Source organism: Suricata suricatta, chromosome 6, assembly GCF_006229205.1.
Source record: "Suricata suricatta isolate VVHF042 chromosome 6, meerkat_22Aug2017_6uvM2_HiC, whole genome shotgun sequence".
In the NCBI taxonomy this organism is placed as follows: Eukaryota; Metazoa; Chordata; class Mammalia; order Carnivora; family Herpestidae; genus Suricata; species Suricata suricatta.
Window position 1 is genome coordinate 121,579,459 of NC_043705.1, and position 26,593 is coordinate 121,606,051.

Below are 26,593 nucleotides of genomic sequence, written 5' to 3' on the forward strand. Positions count from 1 at the left end.
CTCAGCTCATGAGGCCAAGGCCCTGTGGTGGGACAATTGGGCAGCGATAGCCTGTGTCTGACTGACGGTTGCTAAACAAAGGTCAGTAAGCTGCCAGTGAGGCCAGAACCTGTGACACATCTTCCCTCCGAGAGTTTGTCTTCATCACTGTATCCCAGGTCACAGCAAAACCTGGCAATAATGAACCTTATGGAATCTGTGTTACACACTGCAGTGAGACATGTTTTTACCTTTTCTAACTTTATAAAATAAATATTTTTTTTAATTTAGAGAAAGAAAGTCCAAGAAGGAGGAGAGGGTCAAAGTGAGAGAGAGAGGGGAGTGGGAGAGGACTTTAAGCAGGCTCCACACTCAGTGCAAAGTCCGATGTGGGACTTGATCCCATGACCCTGGAATTTTGACCTGAGCTGAAATCAAGAGTCGGACGCTCAAGACTGAGCCACCCAGGCACCCCTATTCATTCCTAAATTTTTAACCACCCCTGAGGATGAGGAGTGTTTGGGGAAAGTATTCCCTATTCCAAGATTCTTTTTCTCCTTACAGCAAATTTGATAGTACATGCCATTGTCACACTAGATGTTGGGTTCCATTTGTCTGGTCAACTTCCCATAAAGAAGGTCATACACATTTACCTACCTCTTTGTTTCTTGATCAATTTAGAACTTTTTTTTAATGCAAGGCCACTTGGGAATTTCTCTAACCAGGTGATTAAAGAAGAAAATCTACAGGAAAACAGTCGAGAAGTTGGCACCTACATGCTACTGAAGTTTGCTGAGCTGCGGGATGAATTTGAGATTGTCGGAGATGTCCGAGGCAAAGGCCTCATGATAGGAATAGAAATGGTAAAGGATAAGGTAGGTTCTGATCTACTGTGCTCTCTGTGACTTCTTGGGGACAGCAAGGGTAAAATTGGAAGCATGGGCTACAAGATCACTTCATTCAGTCTCTGGGAGAGAGGCACACAAGGCCAGGGATGCTCAGCAAAGCCCATCAGGGATAAGTAGGGAGTACAAAATGCTAGCAAGTCATCAAGAGTTCTAGGGAAGCGAAGGAGAGCATTTGGAACAGAGAGATGATATTTTCCCTGCCAGACTAAGCAGAGCACATTGGTGATGACTGAATATTAAAAAATTAGACATAAGAAAAAAATTTAGACATATGGGGAGGGGAGGAAGCTTTCTGGGGGGGAGGAGAGCAGGTGACCCAGAGAGCTCGTGGAAGTGAGGGAGAAGGCCAGGAGTGGGTTGTCTTGATGGTTTGGGGTGGGGACATTAAGGATCTATAAGGTCTTGTGCTTGTCTGTTTGTGATTATTTTTCAATCTCCCAAGTAACCAGGCAGGATGTGACTTTCCAATGACATTCTCCAGTGTGGCCTCAAGTTCAATATGATAACAACTGAACTTAGCATTTTCTCCCAAATGAGTTATTCCTCCAAGTTCACCGTTTCTGTTTCTCACCCTCCACTGTTCTCCCAAGTACCCAACCTCAATGCCAGGAAATAGCCTGGGACTCCTTTCTCTCCCTTGTTTTTAGTGCCAAGTCCTGTTGATCCTTTCTTGGCCCTGTTTCTCAGACACTTCCCTGTGTCTCCACTGCTTCTCCTATAGCCCAAGTCCTTCCCCTCCATAAACACAAAGTCTGGACTCACTGAGGCAAGCAACATGGAGAGAATCTTGGCACCAAGGTGAAAAGTAAGACTAACCCCTTGTCTAGGTTTCTCTTAAGTGGTTTCTTGCTATTTGATCTTAACACAGCATCGTAGTTTAGGAGGGTTGATGCTCAATTATTTTACAGCTCACACCAGACGATGGGGATAAGATGCTTCCATTAATGCCACACAGTGGGGCCAATACAAAACTGGACTGTTTAAATGAGATTTTAAAGCTAAGGGAAGACAACAGCAAAATAAGAGTAAAATGAGACTAGGCGCTGTGGCCTGTGAGCCAACCCTTGTGTCCCAGTCAAAGGTTGTGTTAAGGCTCAGAAGAGTCCATTCCAGTCCCCAATTCAGGACCTCTCTCAAAGCTATGCTCCAACAGACAGAGTCCACAGAGGAAAACCCAATGGGAAGGAGAGTGTCCCTTTCTTTCCCACTGTTCCAAATCTAGCTGCTGTGCGCTCAGAGACTCATAAATAAAAATGTTCACCAGGACTTCATTTGTCATAGTAAGGCATCAGAATCCTCCTAAATGGCCATTGATGTAGTCCAAGCTAAATTACAGTGATAGATAGTGATATACATTTGATATGGAACCCACCATAGTATTATATGCTTGATATGGAAAAATGTGCACACTCTTATGGAAAAAGTAAAACAGGCTATACAGTACTGTCTGTTGAATGAGTTATTTTTCTCTTCCTCTGCCATCTGGGAGTTTTAAGCATGGGCTCTGAAGGCAGACCATCCAGATTTACACCCCAGCTAGTCCATTCCTTAGTTCCATTCAATGTCCGCTCAGTGCCATTACTTCCCAACATCCAATGTCACCCACATTTTTCCCCAAGCGTGGGCTACGGGACTCTCCTCTCTATATCTACCTGTGGAAATCTCAGCCTTCTTGCACATCCAGCTCTTGATCACACCTCCTCCCTAAAGCTTCTCTGTCATTCTTCCCTAGACAGGGGCTCCAGGCCTCAGAGAGTCCCTCTAGCATCCACTGCCTAAAAACCCTATTTGAAAAGATCTTTCAAACCATGTATTTGTTGATTTTGTTTTCATGTAGAAATACCTTATTTTCCTAAGTTATACACTCTTGAGTCCAGGAGTCATGTAGATGATAAATGTTTTCAAAGTGTTTTTGAGTGAGTTCTGGTCCTGCAACACTTCAGACCATGTTCAGGGATTAAGTAGCTCAGAACTTGCCTTAACACTGTCTCCTGTCCACCAAACTAAAACTCCCATTTCCTGTTGGTGAACACATTAATGAAAAGAGCCTTTTAGACAGAAATTTGTCTGTGTCTATCAACATTATATATATATATGTGTGTGTGTGTATATATATATATATGTATATATATATATATATATATATAATTTATTGTCAAGTTAGCTAACATATGATGTAGTCTTGGCTTCAGGAGTAGATTCCCATGATTCATCACTTACATACAGCACCCAGTGCTCCTCCCAACAAGTGCCCTCCCCAATGCCCATCACCCATTTCTCAACCCTCCCCCAGCCTCCTCGCCCACTGCATCAACCCTCAGTTTGTTCTCTGTATTTAAGAGTCTTTTACGATTTCCCTCCATCTGTTTGTAGCTTACATTTCCTTCCCTTCCCCTATAGTCTTCTGTTAAGTTTCTCAAACTCCACATATGAGTGAATCATATGATATCTGTCTTTCTCTGACTGACTTTCACTTAGTACAATACCCTCCAGTTCTAACCATGTTGTTACAAGTGACAGGATTTTATTCTTTTTCACTGACAGTCATATTCCATATATATACCACATCTTCTTTATCCATTCTTCAGTTGATGGATATTTGGGCTCTTTCCATAATTTGGCTATTATTGACAGCACTGCTATAAACATTGGGGTACGTGTGCCCCCTTGACAGTACTCAAAGGAGGGGCCTGCTCTCTCCTGGGCGCTCCGAGTTTACTACCGAGCAGGGGGCTGACTCCCGTCCCCTCAAGGTTCCACACACTTGGTGACAGCTCCGGTCCAGAGAAAGTCAAACACCCCTGAAAACTCCAATCTTAGCTCCTATGGCTGTTTGCAAAGTACAGTAGTACAGGGGAGGCTCTCCCTGTATTTCTCGTTCCTCAGTCTGTGGTGTGAAGAGGTTTTTCTCTTGTCCTAACACAAAACCACAATCTACAGCTTCTTTTTTTCTCCTTTTCGTCACTCCACAGAAGGGGTCACCTCCCCTCCACGTCTACACCACCTGTTTTATCTCTCCCAATTCGCATACACACAGCTCAGCCCCACCAAGCTGTCTCCGTCCACCTGTGGAGATGTTTCTGCCACTCCACAGACCATGTTCCTGAGTATTCCACATGTTCTGACCTCAGTACAACTGTGTCTGAGGGAAATGGGAAGGTCCCCCTACACCTCCGCCATCTTAACCCCTCCCCCCACACTGTGTCTATCAGGATTTTAAATGTATGCCTTTTGAGCTAGCGAGTCCTCACCTAGAAATATGTCCTGAACAAATACTCCCAGAAGTATGTGAAGATATAGATGAGCAGGGTTGTTTGCAAGACTATTTATAATCATAAAAAAATAGAAACATAAATGTCCAATGATAGATGATTAAACAAATTATTCTATCAAAAAACTGAAATACTAGGTAAACTTTAAGGTGAGATCCTTAAAAAATGACATGTAAAGAGGTCCGAGATATATTGTAAATTGTAAAAAGCAAATTGAAAAACATTATAAAGTATGACTTATTTTTTTAAATATGCATACAGATGTATTTGTGCAGATAGAAAAAAAATCTGGTTCCCATGAAATTATCAACAGGAGGTGAACCTAGGAGGAAGACTGGAGGAACAGAAACTCCAGTTTTCCTTTATGGACTTCCGTTTTGCTTTAAGCCTTTTTTCTCAATAGTCATGGATTACTTTTATAATTATTTACACGCTGATTAACAGCAACACCAAAACAGGTAAACATGAAGCCACATTCCACACCCAGCGAGAGGTCAGTTACTAACATGCCCACTTGGTTCTCACGCAGCGGGGACATAGACTTGAGCACGGGGCTCAGGCAGGCTGTTTCCAGCCTCGCTTTTCTCTGCAGAACACATACAAGATGTCCAATTAGTCATAGCAGCTGAGGCCAGGCGATGAGAAAATGGGCCCAGTCCAGAGTGAGGCCAAACGCCACCTATCTGGATCCTTACTTTCCTCCAAGGTCCCACCAACCCACCTTTCCCACAGGAAACCTTTCCAGAGGTCTGAGCGCCCTCTGACTGCTCACTATTCCCACACCATGTTTGCCCACTTCACAGCTCTCAAAGTTTACCTGAATTATCTTGTCATTTTTTTGGACTTCCCTGTCCGCTAGATGAGGACATCAGGGACAAGCAAGAGTGTGTGATGACATTTCAGGGTCGATGAGAAGATCCTGGTCTTGTCCCTCATCCCAGGTCCTTATTACTGGCACTCTGCCAGTCTAAATATGATTTTCCTCAGGCAAAAATGTGAACATCTCTGGGAGGTGCAGTCTTACTCTGTGCTGGGACACTGAGACCTAAGCAGAAATGAAGATTTGGGGGGAAGTGCAGGGAGGGGATGTATACCGAAGTCTAGAGGGAGGGAGGGTAGGCAGCCTCGAGGAGCACAAAGCTGAGCCCATGGAGGGAGCTCTCCTCCGCCTCCCCAGGATGGCAGGGGTCGGCCCCGAGCCAGGATCACGCTTCATGCATCTGAAACCAGAGACACTAACCCATGTGGATGTCTCACCACAGCCGTGCCGCAGAAGAGAGACCCACAGCAGTGACTGTGCTCAGCACTCAAGACAGAATCACAGCAGTAATTCCCAGGAAGGGCACCTCCTGGGCATTTTACAAATCCAGATGCCTGGCCTGTCCCAAGTCTCCTCATTCCATAGGCCACGCCTGAGCCCCAAATGTCTGTAGTTTGAAAAGTCTTCCAGGTCAGGCAGATAGATACACAGTCAGACTTGAAATGACCAAGTCAACAGGACACATTTGTAATCAGGTTCAGAAGACAGACACATAGAAAGGGCACCGGCCCCCAGCCCAGTGCCACCAGAGTGGTACTGGCTTGCCTGGACCCCCAGGGACAGACCAACTTCAGATACCTGGTAACCTGAAATAGCTTCTTGCCCCCCACCCCCACCCCAAAGCGCTTACTTTTCCTAACCCTGGAGGATTAAGTCTTGGGGGAGAAAGAGCGAATTCCACAAGCCAGGGAGACGAGACAGTCTTCCCAGCTGCCCAGGCCAAGCTGTGGCCCAGGGAAAGCCTGGATTGTTCCTGCCCTGGTATAACTTTGGAGCCATCTCCTGGGCATATGAAAGGAGCCCTTTACCTGAGCAAATCAAAGTGAAGAATTGAGAAAAAAGCCCACTCCAAATCTGGCTAGGAAAAAAACCAAGCTCCCAGGATAGCCATTAGCAGAGCCACGAGTCACTGGCTATCTGCATTCACCTTCATTTTTATTTTTGAGAATTTGGGGTGAATTGGAATAAAAACCTAACGTTTTTAATAACACCAGCCCCCAAAAGAATTCCATCCAGCAATCTACAGCTTTATTTTGCTAATAGCTTTATTCAATTACAGTGGGGAGAGAGATTGAGAGGGAAAGAAAATCGTTGATTGCTTGAGTTGCTTTTTTTCTCTCTGATAAACAATGTCTTTAACAATTCAAATCCAAATAGGAGATATCTTTAATTGCAGATGAGCCGCCAACCACTTCCCCAGGAAGAAGTAAACCAAATCCATGAGGACTGCAAACGCATGGGGCTCATAATTGGCAGAGGTGGCATTTTTGCTCAGGTAAGAGTAAGGCTGGTCTTTACCTATCCCTTTAGGTAAGCGTCTAACTGGTGGCCCAGTGTTGGTCACTGTGCTTCACCACCCAGCCCCACTTCCTCCGGGCAGAATGCTCAGGTCTTTTCAAGAGAAAGGTGCAGTGAGGCCTTCACACCAGTAGAGGGCGCTGTGTCCAAAAGGTTTCCAGAGGATTTCCAGTATAGGTCACAGCAGAGTCATCCCAATCATGCAATAACTAGTTTGTCTCTTGTATGAATTAGTTCTAATCCTGTAATATCAATGCTAATCCTTCTTAACCCAGCCTTGGGCTCTGGCTTTGATGACGCTAAACCTACTGAGACATAGTGGCCCCTGTGCCCAGGAGCAACCTGAAAGTGCTGACCCGGGTGACCCCTGCAGAACAGGGGGAGGACCGCGCTGGTTGGGTCCCTAATGAGAACTCAGAATCAGCCACTCTCAGTGCCCTTCACCCTGAGGCTGGAGGTGCAGAGACCAGCTCTCCCTGCTTGCTTCCTGGAAAGGCCAAGTACAGTACTAGTCAGGTATGGCCCCGGTGGGACCCTGCCCTGGGGGCGTGCGCTGCTGCTGCTAGTGGAGCCTCTCCCAAATCTCTTATGCCAGCGGGACCCTCACCCTGAACTGGTTCCAGGGCAGAGATTTAAGATTTAGGGTAGCTCTTGGGACGCCTGAGTGGCTCAGGCGCTTGGGCGTCTGACTTCAGCTCAGGTTATGATCTCATGGCTTGTGAGTTTGAGCCCCACTTCAGGCTCTGTGCTGACAGCTCAGAGCCTGGAGCCTGCTTCTGATTCTGTGTCCCTCTCTCGCTCTGCCCCTCCCCTGCTCATTCTCTCTCTCTCTCTCTTACTCTCTCTCTTTCTCTTTTGAGTAAACATTTAAAACTTAAAAAAAAAAAGATTTAGGATAGCTCTTGCTCCTCCCTTAATTTGTTCTTGTCCTTTTTCACCTTTCTTTCCCATTTAATTGTCAATCATTCTTCCCAGTTTCCTTGTTCCATTCCTACTTCTCTCTCTAGTTCAGTGAACACTCTTGCCTCCTACTTCTCTGAGAAAATAGAAGCTCTGAAATAAGGTCTCTTTGTAAACTCATCTGTCCCCACATTCATTTTTTCAAAAATTTTAATCATTTTTTAGAGATGATTTAGAGAGAGCACAAGCAGGGGAGGAGCAGAGAGGGAGACAGAGAATCCAAAGCAGGCTTCAGGCTCTGAAGTGGGGCTCGAACCCATGAACTGTTAGATCATGACCTGAGCACAATCTGGATGCTCAACCGACTGAGCCACCCAGGAGCCCCAGCCCACATCCGTTGTTCACTTCCTTTCTGGAAGATTCAGGGAATGAGGTGTCTCTCTGGTTCAGACTTAGATCTTCTGCCTGTGCTCTTGACCCTTGGCACTCTCTACCTTTGTTCAAAGGGACATCACTGTTCTTTTGTGTCTGTGACTTTTCCTCAACTCCCCCTCATGCCTGTTAAGAATTAGGCTTAAAGCCCAAACCAAAGGACATCAAACAAAACCAGAATGAGCACCCTTGCTGGGACAGTCTTATAAGTTATATATAAAGTTATATTTAAAAAGTTTAAAGTTATATATAAATATAATATAATGTAAATTTAAAAGTTATATGTAAATAAAGTGATACATAAAGTTATAAGTTATAAAACTTAAAGTTTTATAAGTTTCTATGAATCAGAGTAATTAAATGACTAAAAATCCTAAGACCTGTAACTTAAAAAGACATGAACAACTCTTTACCTACTTAGTTATTTCTCAGTTATATAGAAAACAATTAAGCGCTAGACAGCAGTTGCTACGCTGGATACTAAAGTTATAATGATGAATAAGATCCAGTCCCTGGAGCCCACAGCAGAGAGACATAGAAAGAGCAAATTACAATCCAATGTAGCAAGCTCATCTACCGCTATAGAAAGGGGTGTTACAGGGCAAAGAGAGGGACCCTAGCCCAGACTTTCCAGCTACGCTGAGCCTCAGTTACACAGAGATAAACACAGAACATGAGTACAAACATTAGAGTGCAAAGAGCTACACGGGCACTCGTGGGGCTCCTGCGTAAGGCTGGAGGCAATGAATGGTAAATTACACGAAGTCTTAATGCTTGTCACTCTTGAAAACACTTTGCATTGACTCATTTAATGCTCTCAACTAGCCTATGAAAGAGGTATTATTATTGTTCTAATATTACAGATGAAAAGAAGCACAGAGATGTTAAGTAAATTACCCAAGTCCCACAGCTAGTGAGTGGCAGAACCAGGATCCAGTCTCAGGCGGTGTGATCTCTGAGTCTGTGCCCGGAAGAGAAGAAACCTGAGGGGACGCGCTTGTGGGCCTTGAGTCCCGCTGGGCTGAGGGCGCTGCTTGACCTCACTCGCCGCGGTGGGATAAGGGACACATTTGGAGAACCGTTCCGGGAGCGGGAAGCGCACAGCTTGGGACGAGACGACCGCGGGGAGTGGGGGTAGAGCCTCGTGTCTAACTTCGTTTCGAGATGGCAAGGACGAGCGCAGCTTTGAACGTGTTCCATTCGAGGTGTTCGCGGACATCTGTTTCTGTAGATGAGCCGGTAGCTCAGAGGAGAGAACGGAGGCCAAGTCACGATTTGGGGAGTCGTCAGCCTGTACGTGGTGAGACCATGAGACCTCCAGGGAAGGGAATCTACACCGAAAATGCCAGTGGTGGGAGGGCGTGCCCCCGGGCCACAGCAGTATTCAAAGGGCAGGAGGAAGAAGAAGTGACCATGAAGAGGAAATAAAAGGGCAGAGAGGTGTGCGTGGAGCCAGCAGAGTGTGGCGTCCCTGGAGAAGAGGGTGGTGAGGCTCTGGGCTCAGGGGAGGGAGGTGGGGCGCAGATCCAAGTGCCCACCCAGTAGGGAGACTGGAAGGACCAGGGCTGCAAAATTCCACTGAGTTCTGATAAGGAAGCATAAGGCAAGCTGACGCCCCACAAGCACCCTCCCCCACAGGTGGGACATGTTGTGACAGTTGTCATGAACTCATGGCTGCATAGAAAGGGGGAAACCAATGGTTGATGATAGAGATCACAGTCATGCTGGACATGAATCTCTCTCAGGTTGCAGTTGTTTTAATGATTTACACAAAAAAGGCAAATTCGTCAATAGCTTAGCCTCCAAAACCGATAGAGTCAGCTTTCTGGAACTGAAAGGACACAGGTCTGAACCAAACTGATTCCATGACAGGCTTCAAGTTTCCCTCTGACTTTGGAGGCCTAAGTGTCGTGTCGGTTTCTCAGAATCATTAAACAATAAAAGGGCACAGATTGCCAACCAGGGACCACCCTAGCAACACCCAATCAGAAGCGGCCAGCTAAAATGCTTAACACTCCTAAGGGCAGGCTTAGAGATAGAAGCTCTAGATAATCACTTATTGCTTAAGGCTAGTTACACCCTACGTGAGGGTCCTGGGTGCACTCTGTAATTGGTTAATTTCAAAGATACTCTAAATATTGTGATTGGGTCCCACCAAAAGTAACAAATGCTCTAAACAAAATGTATGGTTAAAGTTGCTGCCAATGCTGTTACGCAATAATGATTGGATCACTGCGCCTGTGTCACAATTTCCTGTAACCCCCCCCTCCCAAAACCCATAAAAACCCTGCTCAGCCCTTGTTCGGGGCTCTCAGCACGGATCCACCGTGCTGGTGAAGTCTGTGAGCCTGAGCTTGAGCCTGTAACAAAGCCCTTTGCTTTTGCATGCGTGACTCGGTCTCCCTGGTGGTCTCTGGTTTTTGAGGGCAATATTGTGATCTGGGCATAACAGAACCCTAATGATGAGGGTTTGAGGGGGGCGGGGTCCAGGCCGTGGCCAAGAAAGAATCCTTGAAGACACCTTTGGTGCAGAAAGGTGACTTTATTAAAGCACGGGGACAGGACCTGTGGGCAGGAAGAGCCAACCCCCAACCATGAGGCGTGGAACTGCAGGTGCAAAGACTGACTGATTATACACCATGGACTCAGGGGAGGTAAAGTCCAAGGACAGTTTCCAATGGGAGTTTCATTTGCTGAAGAAGACTCACAGGATCCTGGAGCCTGGCTACTGTAAGTGAAGGTTGTTTTTCCCTCTAGCAAAGCATTAACATGAAGACCGGAGGACGTTCCTGGAGAAACATTTTACTCTGCCAGCCTCAAGTATTTGTCAGTGGGCTTCAGGTTATAAGGAAATTTAATTTTATCTGTTTCCCTCTACCTTTGTTTCCCATATCACTAACCTCACTCTCCCTTCCATAGTGATGTGAGGAAAAGCAAGAAGGAAATGATAGATAAAATCAGATTTTATAGCCTGCAGCCCATTGACAAAGATTTGAGACAAATACAGAGTATTCTCAAGGAACTCCTACTGTCTTCGAGTTAATGCTTTGCTAGAGGGAAAAACAACCTTAGCTTGACAATAGCTATGCTTCCAGTGATCTGTGAGTCTTCAATATTGGAAAATCCCTTTAAGAAACTTCCTGTTGACTTTACCCCCCTCCCAACTTCACAGTTTATAACCAGTCAGTCTTCACAACCCCCGTGCAACTCTTTCTGCCCACAGGTCCTGTCCCCATACTTTCATAAAATCACCTTTTTGCGCTAAAGACAGCTCCAAGAATTCTTTCTTGGCCGCCAGCTCCCAACCTCACCATCACCCAAAAACCCCATCATCTTCAGTGCAAAATGGGTGGTTTTATTAAAGCATGGGGACAGGACGCAAGGGCAGAAAGGGGTTGGGAAGAGTGACTGGTTACATAAAATTTTCTCTCCTGTGGCGCGGGAAGTGATGTTAGGGCTCCAGGAAATTTGCCTTTCCTCTTGTAAATCATTAAGACGGTTGCAGACTGATGGAGATGTAAGGACGCAGGTCTGAATCAAACTGACTCCATGACAGACTTCAATTTTCCCTCTGACCTTGGGGGTCTAAGTGTCAGTTTCTCAGAATCATTAGACAATAGAAGGGCACACATTGCTCAAGGCAGGAGGGACCACCCTTGTAACACCCTTGTTAAAGCTAACACCTTTCACATTGCTAAGGGCAGGCCTAGAGATGGAGGCTAAGACTAGTCACGCCCTACGTGAGGGTCCTGGGCCCACTCTGTGATTGGCCAATACTCTAAATGTTGTGATTGGCTCCCGCCAAAAGTAACAATGTATGGTTAAAGTTACTGCCAATATTGATAGGTGATACTGATTGGGCACTATACCTGTGTCACAATTTCCTGTAACTCCCCCTTCCCAAACTCATAAAGGCCCTACCCCCTCTTTGTTTGGGGCTCTCGCATGGATCCACTGTGCTGGTGAAGTCTATGAGCCCGAGCTTATAAGCCCATAATAATAATAAAGCCCTTTGCTTTTGTATGGGTGACTCAGTCTCCCCGGTGGTCTCTGGTTTTGGGGAAGATATTGAAATCTTGGGCATAACAGACATGTGTGCTGTGTGACTGTGATCTCTATCAGTTAACCAATTGTTTTCCCCTTTCTTTTGTCCCTGGGCAGTCACGAATGAGTGAGGAATGTCACACATTGTGCTGTGCCCTCCATTTGACTTTTGCTCCCTCATCATTTCACCCCTGAACAGCTTTGACCCTTAAATCTTTACAGTTATTGAAGGTGAAAGGTCTTATCTTCTGGAACTTCTTCCTGCCAAGGAAGAGCATAGAGACACCCCCAACTACAGCTCAACACTGGTCAGTCAGAGAGTGGACAGGGGAGCTGTGAAGGATGGAGGTAGCTGAGTCCACACGGGCAGCACCCATGAACCTCCTTGAGCAGAAAGGATCACCTGTTGGCTTGAAGGTATTAAAGGCAATGGTGTCTTGGCACCAGGACAAGAGACACGGGAGAAAATAGCAAAACATAATTAAATAACAAAAAAGCCCAAATAAGAGTCCTTTGGTAGCAGACAAAAATCTTCCAGTCCAGGAGTCTAACCAATCATTAGAGGAAAAAGAGGGATCACTTAAAATGCTAATTTGGGCATTCATATCAGTTAGAAACCTGGAAATATTCCTGTGGCTCTCCGGAATGTACACACAGCGTTTCGCTTCCATGAGAGCACCAGCGCCACCTTGTGCAGCCGTTAGAACATCTAACTCTGTTCCGGTTTGTAGAACTGTTTCATGCATTTGGGTCCTTTCAGGGTGTAATAAAGTAACGCTATTTTAAGAGTCATTTAAGGCTTTAATTGTGTAACAGTTCGTGTTGACCATCATGTAGACTCTGTTTTGTTTAGTAAACAATCAGGCAATTAGTAAGAGGCGCATTTTAAAGAAACAGAAAATATAGGTTAAAAGTTAGAGCAAAATACAAACCCAGTGTCAAAGTCCCGAGAGCGCCGCCAGGGAGAGATTCAGATGTGGGCCTGAGCGTCCTCACATGCAGCCCGAGCAGGCAGCCTGAATCGACAGGTTTCTCTGGTGTGTAATTGGATGTCTCTGGCGATCCTTTTGAATGGCCCATTGCAAGAAGAAAGTGTCCGTATAAACTGGGAAAGGAGGATGGGAAAGAAAGGGACAACCCGCATTTTCCTTTGAAGAGAAGTTTAAGGTCTTCCACATGTTCACAGGAATAAGACAGCGTGTTAGTTGACACACGGGATTCCTATGAAGAAGGTAGAGATGTAATTTTTGATATAGGAAGGTCCTTCTTTTAAAAATCTTTTTTTTAAGTTTATTTATTGAGAGAAAGAGAGAGAGAGAGAGAGAGCAAACAGGGGTGGGGCAGAGAGAGAGGGAGAGAGAGAGAATCCCAAGCAGGCTCTGCACAGTCAGCATGGAGCCCGATACGGGGCTCAAACCCACGATCTGTGGGATTGTGGCCTGAGCCAAAACCAGAGTCAGACACTTAACCAGCTGAGCCTCGCAGGTGCCCCATGAATTGTTCTTCTAACTGTATGGCCCTGGAGGTACATAATATAACTCAGTAGGGGCCTTTCCATTTTAGATTTAAGTCTCCTGCAGTATTAGATTTCCAGTCTGTTAAATAAACCATGTCTCCTGGGTTTATACAGGGTAGGTCACTGTCAGATCAGGTTTAGGGAGGATATGGTTTGCATATTCATTTAGAGCTTTATTAATTAACCTGGCCTCAAGTGAATAATTTAATAAAGCACTATAGTCTTTATCTACTTATAGGTCTATGGTGAAAAAAAGCTGTACATACACAGCTGTTGGGGAATCCATCCCATTTTCCAGTTGTTCAAATAAGCCTATGCCCATGGGGTCTTGTTATTATCCTCAGAGAATGACAAGTGCCAGAGTCCGGCTCCAGCAGGTCCAGGGTTCCCTGAAGGATGGACGGTGTCAGCGAGACAGAGTGAGAGAGCCTCGAGTTTCTTTCTGATCACCAGGCAGGCATGTCTGCTCTGTCTGATTCTCTAGCTTTATTTATAGTGAAAAGTACAAGAAGCAGAAAGAGCAGCATGTGTTTGGTAAATGATTTCTCATAGATAACTTTTTCAGCACAGATTTCCGGAACATGGATTCTGCAGAAGTTACAGTTCTAATCCTAGTAGTAATGAGTGTCATAAAAAGCTTAGCTACAGGCACTCATGTTATTATATGGGAAGGGCAGCGATTTTTTAAGCGTACATTTTTTCCATAGTATGCATAAGACCAAGACATACAAAACCTCTGGTATAGCCCTAAGAAAGCGACCTTTAACTATGAGGCAAATAGCATTGTTTAGTAAGGTCAGGCTATTATGAGTAAAGGTCATTAGGCTGTTTATAGTTCTAAGAGAAAGTACCCAGAAAAACAGGATCCCCAGGAGACACAATCTCTACCCTCACGGCCACAAGGACAGATGATGTATACTTTGCATAAGTTGCAGGGCTGACTTTTGCAATATTTACCCTAGCCCAGAAGGTATTAAGTTTACTAGTTAATTATAGGTTTTCAGGGCAGAATGGAATGTAGGGGTAGACCTAGTGATAACCTTATATGCTAATCTTCTTGAGTTACTGGGTTGTGCCTGACCAGGTGCAATCACCACCCCACTGCCAGAACGAGAGTGACAGCTCGCTCTTGGATTTTAATCTGCAAGGCACTCCGAGGTTTGGTGCTCAAGCAGAAATGATAGTTACAAGAGGGTAGAGATTGGTCGCTGCCTGGCAGCAAGAGACCTTGCAAACTTGCCGCATCCTCAGCAGGAAATTTCACTCAACTGGTGAGTTCAGAATGGCTCCCAACAGACAAGCAAGAAAATTGTCTATCCATGCGCAATCATGGCAATTTCTTTGAAGGTTACCTCAATTTGTCTAGCATCAGGTTTTAGAGTTTTTAGGAAAAAGGCATTTTTTAGTTTTTAATGACTTTAAGTCAGGAGAATGGAAGAAGAATGGAAACCTTAGTTGGAGAGCCATCACCAAATATCTGAGGAAACTGGAAGAATTCAAGATCTAGCCTCATTTCTGATAAATAGTATTAAAGCTCAATATCTAGAAAGATGTGTTATTGAAACATAGTTTTCTTTATAATTACTCTCATTTTCAACAGCAAAATTAAGATAATTCGTTTGTAAAATTATATACATAAGCTCAGCAAGAATAGTGATTGATCATATACATCTTCTAGAATTTGCATTGCTGGAACTTTTCATAAGGAATCTCAACTGAACTTTTTAGTAGCCTCTCTAGGCAGAATCCAAGCTAAATGCACGCCATCAGACATGCCTGCAATACATGTCGATTTTGGTGACTTCCTCTTCTCAAGGTCTCCAAATATCCTGAGGTTCCTGCGCCTGCTAGGAAGTGACATTCTTTAATCACCTGGTAAGGCTTTTTGTAAGCAAAGTATCAGGCCAACAGTTCAAGGGGCTTTATGGCTCCATGTTTCATAAAGTCAGCCTCGGTTCCTTAAAGCTGTCTGGTCATATCTGAGTCTATGCATGTCTCTTGAACATGACATTCCAGTCAAAGCCTTGGTAAAATGACCAATGTTTCCAATGGTGTCCTGCTACAAGGAGAACAGATGCTTGCTGAACTTGAACGTGATTGCCATGGAAGAAAGAATACTCACTGGGTCTTTGTGAATTTCAGAGGGTTGAGGTAGAGAGGAAAGTCCAATGCTTCACTTTGTTTACAAGGGAATACATTACCACATTTCTGTATATCATGGATATCTTAAAAGAAAGTTTCCTTAATCTGGAAGAGCAAACATTAGAGAACCAGCAATGTTTCAAACAAGAGTCGCAAAACCTGTAATCCTCTCCTTCATTCATTTAGTTCCAGGTTACTAATTTTTATTCAGTTTGAAAGCAACTTTTAATTAGTTCTGGAAATTCTTACCCATTTTAGTTTTATGATCTTAAAGATACTGAAATCACACCAAATAAGTAAAGCACCAAATTAACACAACAATTAGTAAGCCTAATTGGGCAAAAAGACTTTCTTTACAATTTAAATCTTGGGAACATTTTTGGGTTGTTGTTGTTGTTGTTGTTGCCGTTGTTGTTTTAAGAGAAAGAGAGACACAGTGAGAGAGAGAGCACGTGCATGCCCTCAAAGAGAGAATTCTGTGGAGGCTCCACATTCAGCACAGAGCCCAACACAGGGCGTGATCCCACAACCCAGGGATCATGACCTGAACTGAAACCAAGAGTCAGATGTTCAACTGACTGAGCCACCAGGTGCCCCAAAGACTTCAGTAAGTTTTAAAGTACATGCTGCCTAATAGGATTATGGATTATTATAAAACTTAAAACTAAATTATTATTTAACCAGGTGACAATAAGAGATTCCAAAGGCAAATACATAGGATTATATAGTTGTTAGCAAAACATAGCTACTTTAATATTGGAAATTATTAACTTTAAGTAATCAAGACCTGATTAATCAAGATTAATTAATTAATTAATTAATCAAGACCTGATTAATCAAGACAAAGAGAGACAGAGCACAAACAGGGGAGAGGCTGAGAGAGAAGGAGAAGCAGAATCCAAAGCAGCCTCCAGACTCTGAGCTGTCAGCACAGAGCCAGACACGGGGCTCAAACCCATGAACTGGGAGATCATAACCTGAGCCAACATGGAACGCTCAACCAACTAAGCCACCCAAGTGCCCCTCTTTATATTTTCTTATATCAAGAGCAGGCCAGAAATTCAAGAAAACTATCTTTTGAACAGAGGGAAAAGCATAGTTTCAATATTATATGAGTGTATTTTTTAAATCCATTCATTTCAACCTTAGTCCATCTTGATGACACATTAAATTCCTTTCCAAGGATTTTACTTCACAAACTATCCACAACTTTCCTTTGAATTCATATTTTGTCCCAAGCCATTTCTTTCCAACCAGTGTCATTTAGGAAAAAATTACCTTCTTTTACCTCCAACAAAAAATGTATTTCCATTCCTTATATATTTCTGACACATACAGAGTTGCTTCCCTTATATCCATCATTTAATGGATATAAAGGAATTACATTTAGCAGAACTTTCTGAGAAATATTAGTCTCTGTGAAAACTCACTGGGAACAGATGGTGAGCTTTACAGCAGAATTCTGTAGATGGCTAAATGATGAATCGATTAAGTGCACAACATTGTTACCAACAGACCAAAATATCCTTAGTCTGCAGTAAGAAGCCAAACACACAAACCTACATTCAGTAATCAATACCTTAGTATTTTACTTCATTTAGAAAAGGTCTAGATGTACAATGACTTCAATCCAGTTTATCATCTAAGCAAAACTTTAAAGTTTCAGGGGTGCCTGAGTGGTTCAGTTGGTTAAGCATCTGACTTCGACTCAGGTCACGAGCTCACAGTTTGTGAGTTGGAGCCCCACATTGGGCTGACAGGGAAGAGCCTGCTTTGGATTCTCTCTCTCCCTCTCTTTCTGCCCCTCCTCCACTTGTGCTTACTCTCTCACACAAAATAAATAAACTTTAAAAAAAAACATTAAAAAGAAAAAAAATAATTGCTATCCTGGAGAGGGGAAGGTAATGTTAAGGCTCTACGAAATTGATCAATAGGCTTCTGGAGATTGTCTTTTTTCTTTTAACTTATTAAGACCATTGCAGACAGGTGGAGACTATCATCAGTTAACTCTCTATCAGTTACCCTGTTTTCCCTTTCCTTTGTTCTTGGGCCTGAGGAATGACACGTATATCCCACCTGGGGAGGGAGGGTTACAGGATGTTAGCTTGTGCTTTGCCCTCAGCTTGCCTTTTGCTCCTTCATCAGGTGTATCCAGGGCCAAGGGCACAGACAGACATTCTGGAGTTAAACAGTAAAGGCACCTAGTTCTCTTGACCTTCCGACGGGGATGTAAGAATGGATGTGGGAGCTAACAAGTTTATAGAAAGATCTTGCCTGACAGCTTCTGAGGAGCATGAGGCAAGGTTGTCTATGAGGCAGAGTGAGAGGCGTAGGAGTTGAGGGAGAAAATTGAGAAGGATGATAAAGGTTCAGAATGGGGAAGGAAGCTGACAGAGGACAGAGAAATTTAGCACCAGCAGAAGTTGGAGACTCTGAAAATCTAATGGTCTCAGTCTCCCCAGTAGTAGGATTTTCTCCAACATTTCCCACCTGTCACATTGGAACCATGTGGTTCAATCATAGCTTTGACCGAGGTTGGGGCCTGCGCGTGCGTGTACAGCAACAACAGAGAGTGAGGTGCGCACAAAATAAGGGGGCAAGTGAGAAAGTAGTTTCAACCATCAACCGTGTGCTGCTGGCTGGGCAGGAACGGAGAGAAGACACTGAGTAGGGCAAAGACCTGAAGCTAATGGGGGATTAAGGAGACCGAAGTTTCCATGAAAAGGGAAGATGTCATGAGAGTCCGAAATTGGATTATTCCTGGTGAAGAGGAAGCTCGTGGTGCTGGCCTTGGGTGGGAATAGATGCAAAGGAGCAGAGATGAAGTTTCTGGGAGTTGTGGCAATCAAGAAACTGAGAAGCTGGTTTGTAAGGTTGTATACTGGACATGGAGGTCACCCTCAGTGCCTGCAGAAATGGATTGTAGATAGGTGCCTAAGACCTCAGTGAAGGAGGTAGAAAAACCAGGAGGTGAGCAGATGACAAAAGAGGAAGAGGAGCAGAGCCAACTGGTTTCAGAATTTTTATGAGACTAAAATTTGAACGGTCTAGGTATGGCCTTGGGGCGGGAAGAGACCAATCCAGGAGGGAAATACAAGAAATGTCTTAAAAATAAGGTTTTAAATTCTTAGCTTAGTGCATTTTCTCAAAGTTATATTTGATTCCATGATGATCCGTTGCTCTATTTTCCTTTGTCTCCTCAGACCTTCCGCATCGCGCCCTCGATGTGCATCACTAAACCAGATGTTCAGTTTGCAGTGGAAGTATTTCGGTCTGCCTTAATCCAACACATGGAGAGAAGAGCTAAACAAAAATTTTAAAAATAAAAAACCATAAGCTTCAAGAACTTCCCACTTATGCTCAAGGGTTAATTTGAGGAATTCAATTATATAATTGGTTTATGTTGTCTAAGACATGGTTGACTGACTACCAGCCACATTTTTTACCAGAGCCCCTATTATGTAGAGAAATCTGTCCTTCAGGAAAGGATCTTTATTCCCTAGCTCAGAGAATGAATCCTAATTAGTTTACATTAATTACGGTAACTTAATTTCCTTTTGTAGCAATTGGTTTATGAATGACATCTGACATATTTGGGGATAATAAATCCTGAAGAAAAATATTTTGCTGGACATGACTTCAGGCAAAGGTTTCTTTATCCTTCATTCTTCATCACCAGAAGACATGTCTTCTTTCACTGGACATCTTATGTCATAATGGAACTGCTTAAATCATGTCAGCCATTTTCAGGCCATGAAGACAAAACTTTTTTGCTAGGGTTGGAAGGTAGAAACAAGTTGAGTCTAGTGGCACCAACTTTGGCTCAGGTCATGATTTCGTGGTCCATGGGTTCAAGCCCTGCATCAGGTTCTTTGCTGACAGCTCAGAGCCTGGAGCCTGCTTCGAATTCTGTGTCGCCCTCTCTCTGCCCCTCCCTTGCTCATACTCTGTTTCTCTCTCTGTTTCTCTCAAAAAAAAAAAAAAGAAATAAGCATTAAAAAAATTTTTTTAAGAAAGAAGTAGAGCCGTTAGTAATGTCAATGAACCACTGTCTTAACCAATCCTACATCCTTACTTTGGAGCTTCTTGTTATATGAGATAATAAATTCTTTATATTGCACAAACATTTTTGATTTAAGCTTTCTATTATTGTAGCCATAAGCATCCCAAGAAATGATGCAGAAGATACCCTGGACAGATAACGGTCCCCTTCTTTTTTAACTCCCTTAAAATGTTTACCAGAGCCTTTTTCTCAATTTCCATGTCCATCTCCCCACCCTGAACTAAACCCTTATTACTCATATTGCAACAGTCCCCAGGACCGGAATTTTCCAAAACACATTCATCGTGTTTTTCCCCCATATGTGTAAAACACCTATCTTAAAATTGACTTAATATTTTTCCTTAACTTTTTTTTTCCTTAGGTATTTGATAGTAACCTTTCTATAAAAATCAGCACTACTTGTCCTAACTGGGAAATAATCCTACAAACAGAATGAACACAAGCAATGTAATTCAGTTCTAGCAAAATGCAATTGCTTCCAGATGTTCTCAGTCTGAGGCTTGTTCTCTCTTTGTACAAAAGGGAGATTCAAGGGTATTTGAGAGCTGTCAAAAACTACTGGCAAAATGATATCCTCTCCTTACCACAAACAGGAGAGGGTCCACATAACTGAAAGGAAATAACTTTCTCAGCATTGCAGTGAGATGTTTATCTGAGCTTGCGTCCAATTTGATACAATGTTCTAGTGACCTATCCCCTGAGGTGTCTGTTCCACTAACACATCCTATGTCTCACGGTCTCACTGGCATTCCCTTGCATAGAACCTTCCAGTTGCTCCCCATGGTTTCCCGGGTAAGATCAAAACCCCTTTAACAAGGAACTCAATTCCCTCCAGTATCCAACTGCCAAACAGAGCAAACATTTTAGAAATGCTCTGTTTTGAAAAATGGAAAGGCCATTGAATTGAGAGCCAAATGATCTGAATTCTAAACTCAGTTCTTCCACTACTTATTTACTCTAGATGACCTTGGATGAGCCTTCGAACCACCCTTTGAGCCTCATTTTGTTCCCAGGCATAACAGTACTTGCCCTTCCTACCTCCTGCGTTGTGCTGTTGATCAAGTAAGCTAATGAATTAAAAGCACTTTACAAATCAATGGACTATGCAAATAGAAATGCTTCTCTTCAAGCTACATTTCTCTTCTTCCCTTTGCGATGTACAGTGTCTCCCAAGAGGAAGTTTTGTGCTTCCTTTATGCTTCCTTGCTTCTTGCCCTCATCTCAACAACTAGGATCTCACTCCTGCCTCTCATTCCTTGGAAACCACCTTCTCAAAAGGCGTTAGTGACTTCCTTATGACCAAAGCTTAATGCTTCCTTTGAATGTCCTTTCTAAACAACTGCTCCTTTATTTATTTATTTTTTAAGTAAGTTCCACACCCAATGTGGGGCTTGAACTCACAACACTAAGATCAAAAGTCATATGCTCTAGTGACTGAGCCAACCAAGCACCCCACACCTGCTCCTTTTTGAATAGGATTTTCCTTGGCTTCTGCAGTGTGGCCCTTCTATCTCCAATGGCTCCTTCTCAGTCTCTTTCCTGGTAACTCCTCAACTACAAGGTTCTGTCCTGGGCCATCTCTTCTTCCATGCTATTCTCTCTTCCTCCAAGTAACCTCATCTGCTTCAGGAATTTCACCTGTCCTGATTATGCTGATGACTTCCAAATATCCATCCTCAGTGTCAATTTTTTTTCTAAGCCCCAACCCAAGAATTCTAGCTGTCTGGACACCTTTATTTGGATGTCACAAGGAAACTTAAAATAAAATATATCAGACATAAAATACATTGACTATCTTGAAAGGACACAGGTCTGAACCAAACTGACTCCATGACAGGCTTCAAGTTTCCCCTCTAACCTTGGAGGCCTAAGTGTCAGTTTCTCAGAATCATTAGACAATAAAAGGGCATAGATTGCTCAACCAGGGTCCACCCTAGTAACACCCAATCAGAAGCAGCCAGCTAAAATGCTTAACATTCCTAAGGGCAGGCCTAGAGATGGAAGCTATAGATAATCACTTATTGCTTAAGGCTAGTTACACCCTATGTGAGGGTCCTGGGCCCACTCTGTAATTGGTTAATACTCTAAATATTGTGATTGGGTCCCTCCAAAAGTAACAAACACTCTGGAGAATGTGTATGGTTAAAGTCACTGCCAATGATGTTATGTGATAATGGTTGGATCACTGTACCTGTGCCTCAATTTCCTGTAACTCCCCCTTCCCAAAGCCCTAAAAGCCCTGCTCAGCCCTTGTTTGGGGCTCTCAGCACAGATCCACTGTGCTGGTGAAGTCTGTGAGCCCGAGCTCGAGCCTGTAATGATAATAAAGCCCTTTGCTTTTACATGCATGACTCGGTCTCCCTGGCAGTCTCTGGTTTTTGGGGACGATATTGAAATCTGGGCATAACAATCTCTCCTCCAGTGAAACCTTTCTGGATAAATTGTACCATTTTGTCTAGGGCTCACAATTCAGGGTGTATTTTCCACCAAGTTATCTTTTTTGCATTTATATGCCTAAGCTTAATGAATACATTCTCCAAGTTTTTCCAATATGTCCATTTAAACCAAAACTGCCTTAATTTGGGCCATCATCATCACCTCCTCTACACGATTTAAACTACCTCCTAACTGGTATTCTGGACTCCTTCCCAACCTATACTGATACCAGACTCACTTACTTAAATGATAAATATGATCACATCTCTTATCTCTTGCAGACTTTGAGGGTTCCCTATTGTCCACAGAACAAAGTCCAAACTCCAACTATTATGACATTAAAAGGCCTTCATAATTTGTCCCCAAACCACCTTTATGAGCTTTACTTTTGCTGTTCTTTCCATTCTGTGCATATCAGTTCTTTACTTCCAAAATTCACTCTACCTGGTAAGTTCCTCCTCTCTTCATTGTCAATGGAAATTATGAAGTCAAGGAGTTTAGACAAAGAAGCCAAGACTTACTTGTTTGTTGTCATTCAAAGCCTTCTCATTTTCAATACTCCTTTTCTTTAAAAATGCAGCAAAAGGGAAAAACACTGAACATAAATTTATAAGAACCATTTGGAAATTCAGCAAAACATGAAGAGGAAACAATAAAACACAAATCCAAAACAAAACAAACAAGCAAAACAAAATGTTTCATGCTGGAGCCCAGGTTCCTGCCGACGCCAGAACATCCTCTCCTGGAAGGAATGAGCTAGAGAAATTTAGCTGTTCAGATCAAGTCATAGAACATATCCCTTAGGGCTTCCTGAGTCCTCTAGGATCTTGTGTACACTGTTATTTTCCAACCTCCAGGGTCACCGTAGAGTAAAAGCCAGCAATGGAATTCTGCCAGGTAGCAGCGTTCTGGAACTCACTCCTGATTATGAGGGTTCCACGGTTCTATCTGAGTGTCTATTGATCAGGAGAAACTGCTTTTTTTTTTTAAGTTTATTTTTCATTTTGAGAGAGAGTGAGAGAACACATACAAGTGATGGAGAGGCAGAGAAAGAGTGAGACAGAGAATCCCAAGCAGGCTCCAAGCTGTCAGCCCAGAGCCTGATTTGGGACTCAAACTCAGGAACCATGAGATCATAACCTAAGCTGAAGTCAGACTTTTAACCAACTGAGCCACCTGGGCACCCCAGATCTTCTTTCTTGAGGAGCAGGTGGGGATTTAAGATGCATGAGCCAGCAAAAGAATGGAGCAAAAAGTGCAAAACAGATGCCCTAATAGCACGTATGGTCATTCATCTCTTTCACTAGTTTATAAACATCATGGATTTCTACTTCTTTCCATTTGGAGTCGTGGGCAGGAGTTTAGCACCACCATTTTCCTCCCTTCCATTTTCTGCTCTACCCACAGGAGGTGGGAGGTAAGCCAGCTTATGTAAGGCAAGGAGCCCACATTCTTGCCAAGCTCTTATTTCTTTTCTTGTTAAAATGGTCTAAAGTGAAGATAATGAACACTCAGCTCAAGTAAACTTTTTTCCACACAAGGAACATATTGACAGTTAATCATGTGATTAGAATGTAAAAGTAAAATGTTGGCAGCTGTTTAAAAATTCTTGAAATGCCAATCTGCTCAGAAGGGAGTAATTAAAATAATTTTAAAAAAAGACTGCATTACATCAAGCTTTGGTTATACCACTAATAAGAATTATAAAGTGATATAAAACAACATTTTAAAGAGATAACACAGTAACAAACTATGCACTTGGTTTTGTTCTAACTCCATTTTTTTTTACATCAGTGTAGTTTTTAATTTCCAAGTAATTAAATTCAGAAGGTGTCTCTAATCTATGAGAGGACTGAATTCGTCTTCTACCTTTTGTTTGTTTGTTTGTTTGTTTGTTTGTTTGTTTTCCTCCCACTGGGGTTTTTATTCATGAGGACTTTCCAGAACTCTCCATATTCCCAGGCTCAGGCCCCAGCACCCCACAGTGCAGCCTCCCACAGCGTGTCTGGAACAATCCAAATTAGCAACCCCACCCCTCCCCCTCCCCCTTCTCTGCAGCTCCAAAGGCTGTCACTTCTGGGGAAGGTCTTGTGTCTTCTCTGCAGCCCCAGGGGGTTTGATCTCAGGGGCAGCTTTGGGGGTGGGGGGGGACAGTTATCAGGAACTGCCACTTGCTGCTGGCTGCGGTCCCTCTCCTGCTGGTACCACCTCTGTTGCCGGGCAGCTTGTTCCAACACGGGTTGATTCCTTCCACACGAGGCAGCACACTTGCCTTGACCACGGAGCCCCGTTCCTGGTGCTCAAGCTCCCCAGCGACCGGGTACATGGGGTCCAGCTGGGCTTGGACCAGCTCCACAAGCTCCATACAGACCGAACTGGTGCTCGTCAGACCCCTGCTGAGACCTCAAGGTGACTAGGGATTGAGTCACGTCATAGAGGCACAACCTTCCAAATGTTCTCAGTGTGCCCCCCGTCGGGAACTTGACCGCCACTGACTTCCCAGGGGGAAGTAGTAGATCCCAGGTTTGGGCAGCATCTCAAAGCGCGGAGATGGATTTTTGAAGATTCCTGTAGGGACACCTGGGTGGCTCAGTCGGTGAAGCATCTGACTTTTGATATCAGCTCGCTTCTGGATCTCAGGGTCTTGAGTTTGAGCTCCGCATTGAGCATTGAGTCTGTCAGGGCGTCTCGGCCTTGGCCTTGGGTTCCCACTGTCCACCCCGCGGGGTCACATGAGAGGGAGGGGTGGGTTAGCGGGAGCTACTCGCTTCTTCCTCCAGGGCAATTTCTGGCCAGTCTTCCAGGGTCCCCTCCTCCCCTCCCCTGAGGGCCACCCTAGGACTTCCCTGGAAAGGCGGGGAAGGGGGCGTCGTCCACCCCGCTGCGGGCCGAGGTCACAGTGCCCATGCCACCGGCTCAGCCTCCGCCTTGGCCGCCGTCGGTGGGGCACAACCGCTGGAAAAGTAGAAGGGGTGGGCAGGGGCAGGCTTCTTCTACCTTTTAAATCCCACTTTCTTGTAAAGAACAAAAAAAAAAAAAAGAAGAAGAATGGAGAACATACATTAGCTACTTTGTCATCAGAATGTCAATGCCAGATCCGCCGATGGCTCTGGGCTACATGAAGCTGAAGTCTCACTTCCAACAGGGCACAAGCAGTAAAAATGGGTCACAGCTTTGCCCCATTAAAAATGGCCACAGTACAATCCAACTCCACAAAATATCTCAACAAAAGCAAAAGGCTTACCTAATTTAGTAAGAGTGAAGACACAGAAACAAAGTCTTAATTATACCAGTTCAGACGCAGGAGGCATTTGGTAGAACTGGAAGGGTCGTTCGTCATCACATGACGAAGAGCAGACATAGCAGCAGACGTCAAGAATACACTCTAATTAAGAGCTGTTGAGAGGGTCTTGCAGACAACAACTAGTGTAAACACGAACTGTTAATTATTCGGAACAGCCTGCCGCAACAGAGGGAGCCTGTATACTCTCTCTGCTTGATTTATTTCCAGCAAATTCACCTCTCTGAGTGGAAGCTTCCTGGGTCCACAGAGAATAATATAACCTCATGGAACCCTTATGAAGAATAAATAAGAAAATACACTGGCATCTGCTCTACTAATATTAACTCTTTTGTGGCATCTCATTCTTTCCGACACAGAACTTTCTTGGCTGGTGCTTGGGATAAGGTCTATGCCTGGGTATACAACCCATGTCCCTTACTAGACTCTAAAGTACTGGCAGGCTGACCTTGTCTTCTCCATCCTTGGATACCTGCCTAACAGCACACCTCACAGAAAGGCAAAAACCAGCTCCTCTTGGCTCTCTGTGCATTTTAGCCATAGATGTTACAATGTCACCAACAGTTTAAGGCAGCAGTTAGCACATCTGAAATAAACAATGAGTCATCTGATATGGGCTTGTGTGAGTGTGTATTCAGAAACCTATGTATTTAGGTTTATGTTCTTAAACATATGGAATATACAATTGGAAACATATATAACACATAGAAATATGTATTTGGAAATATATCACGTCAGTATACAATTTCAGGTAATAAAGTGCCTGGGATTATTTTAGAAAGAAGGAAGTTACCCTTTGAAGATTGTGAGAAGACCAGAGTCTACACAGGAGGAATGGAGATGGCTCCGGATCCCTCCCCTTCTTTCTCCAAGGGGATGTCCCAATCTTTAGCCTTCTCAGGTCTCCAACTCACTCACACCATTGAGTTCACACTAGTCTCCCCACCCCTAGGGCTTGTGCTCACCCTCCTGTCCTCCACCTGCAGTGCTGCCCTGCTCATGAGTCCCCAAGCTTCACTACCAACCACGTCCTCGTCCATCACAGAGACCATATGCACGTTCAGGGTCAGACTGTTTTTTCACAGAAACGTTTACCCTCTCCGCACACCTCAACCATCCATGTTCGCTAGGATCTTGCTGCATGAATTGTTTATTCTCTGCTGGATTTTCCCCTTCTACATTCTTCTTCCTTTCCCTCAACCTACATATGTGCCTCTCTCTCCTATTAAAACAAAGCAAAACAAAACAAACAAAAAAAGTTT

General features: G+C 43.9%; 1 protein-coding gene and 1 long non-coding RNA gene across 2 annotated transcripts in view; one reads left to right on the forward strand and one right to left on the reverse strand.

Annotated features, from left to right (window-relative positions):
• The window catches only part of AGXT2 (alanine--glyoxylate aminotransferase 2), a 41,040-nt gene extending 22,163 nt beyond the window's left edge, over positions 1–18,877 (forward strand). The window contains exons 10-12 of the mRNA XM_029941013.1: positions 705–854; positions 6,376–6,474; positions 18,735–18,877. Coding sequence (XP_029796873.1) covers positions 705–854; positions 6,376–6,474; positions 18,735–18,851 — 366 coding nt within the window. The 3' untranslated portion in view covers positions 18,852–18,877. The remainder of the gene's footprint in view (positions 1–704; positions 855–6,375; positions 6,475–18,734) is intronic.
• LOC115293232 lies at positions 18,540–22,894 on the reverse strand. The gene is made up of 2 exons (XR_003909434.1): positions 22,552–22,894; positions 18,540–18,834 (listed from the first exon to the last, which is right to left on the reverse strand). It is a non-coding gene; the product is annotated as an uncharacterized LOC115293232 (long non-coding RNA).
• Between the last annotated feature and the right edge of the window lie 3,699 nt (positions 22,895–26,593).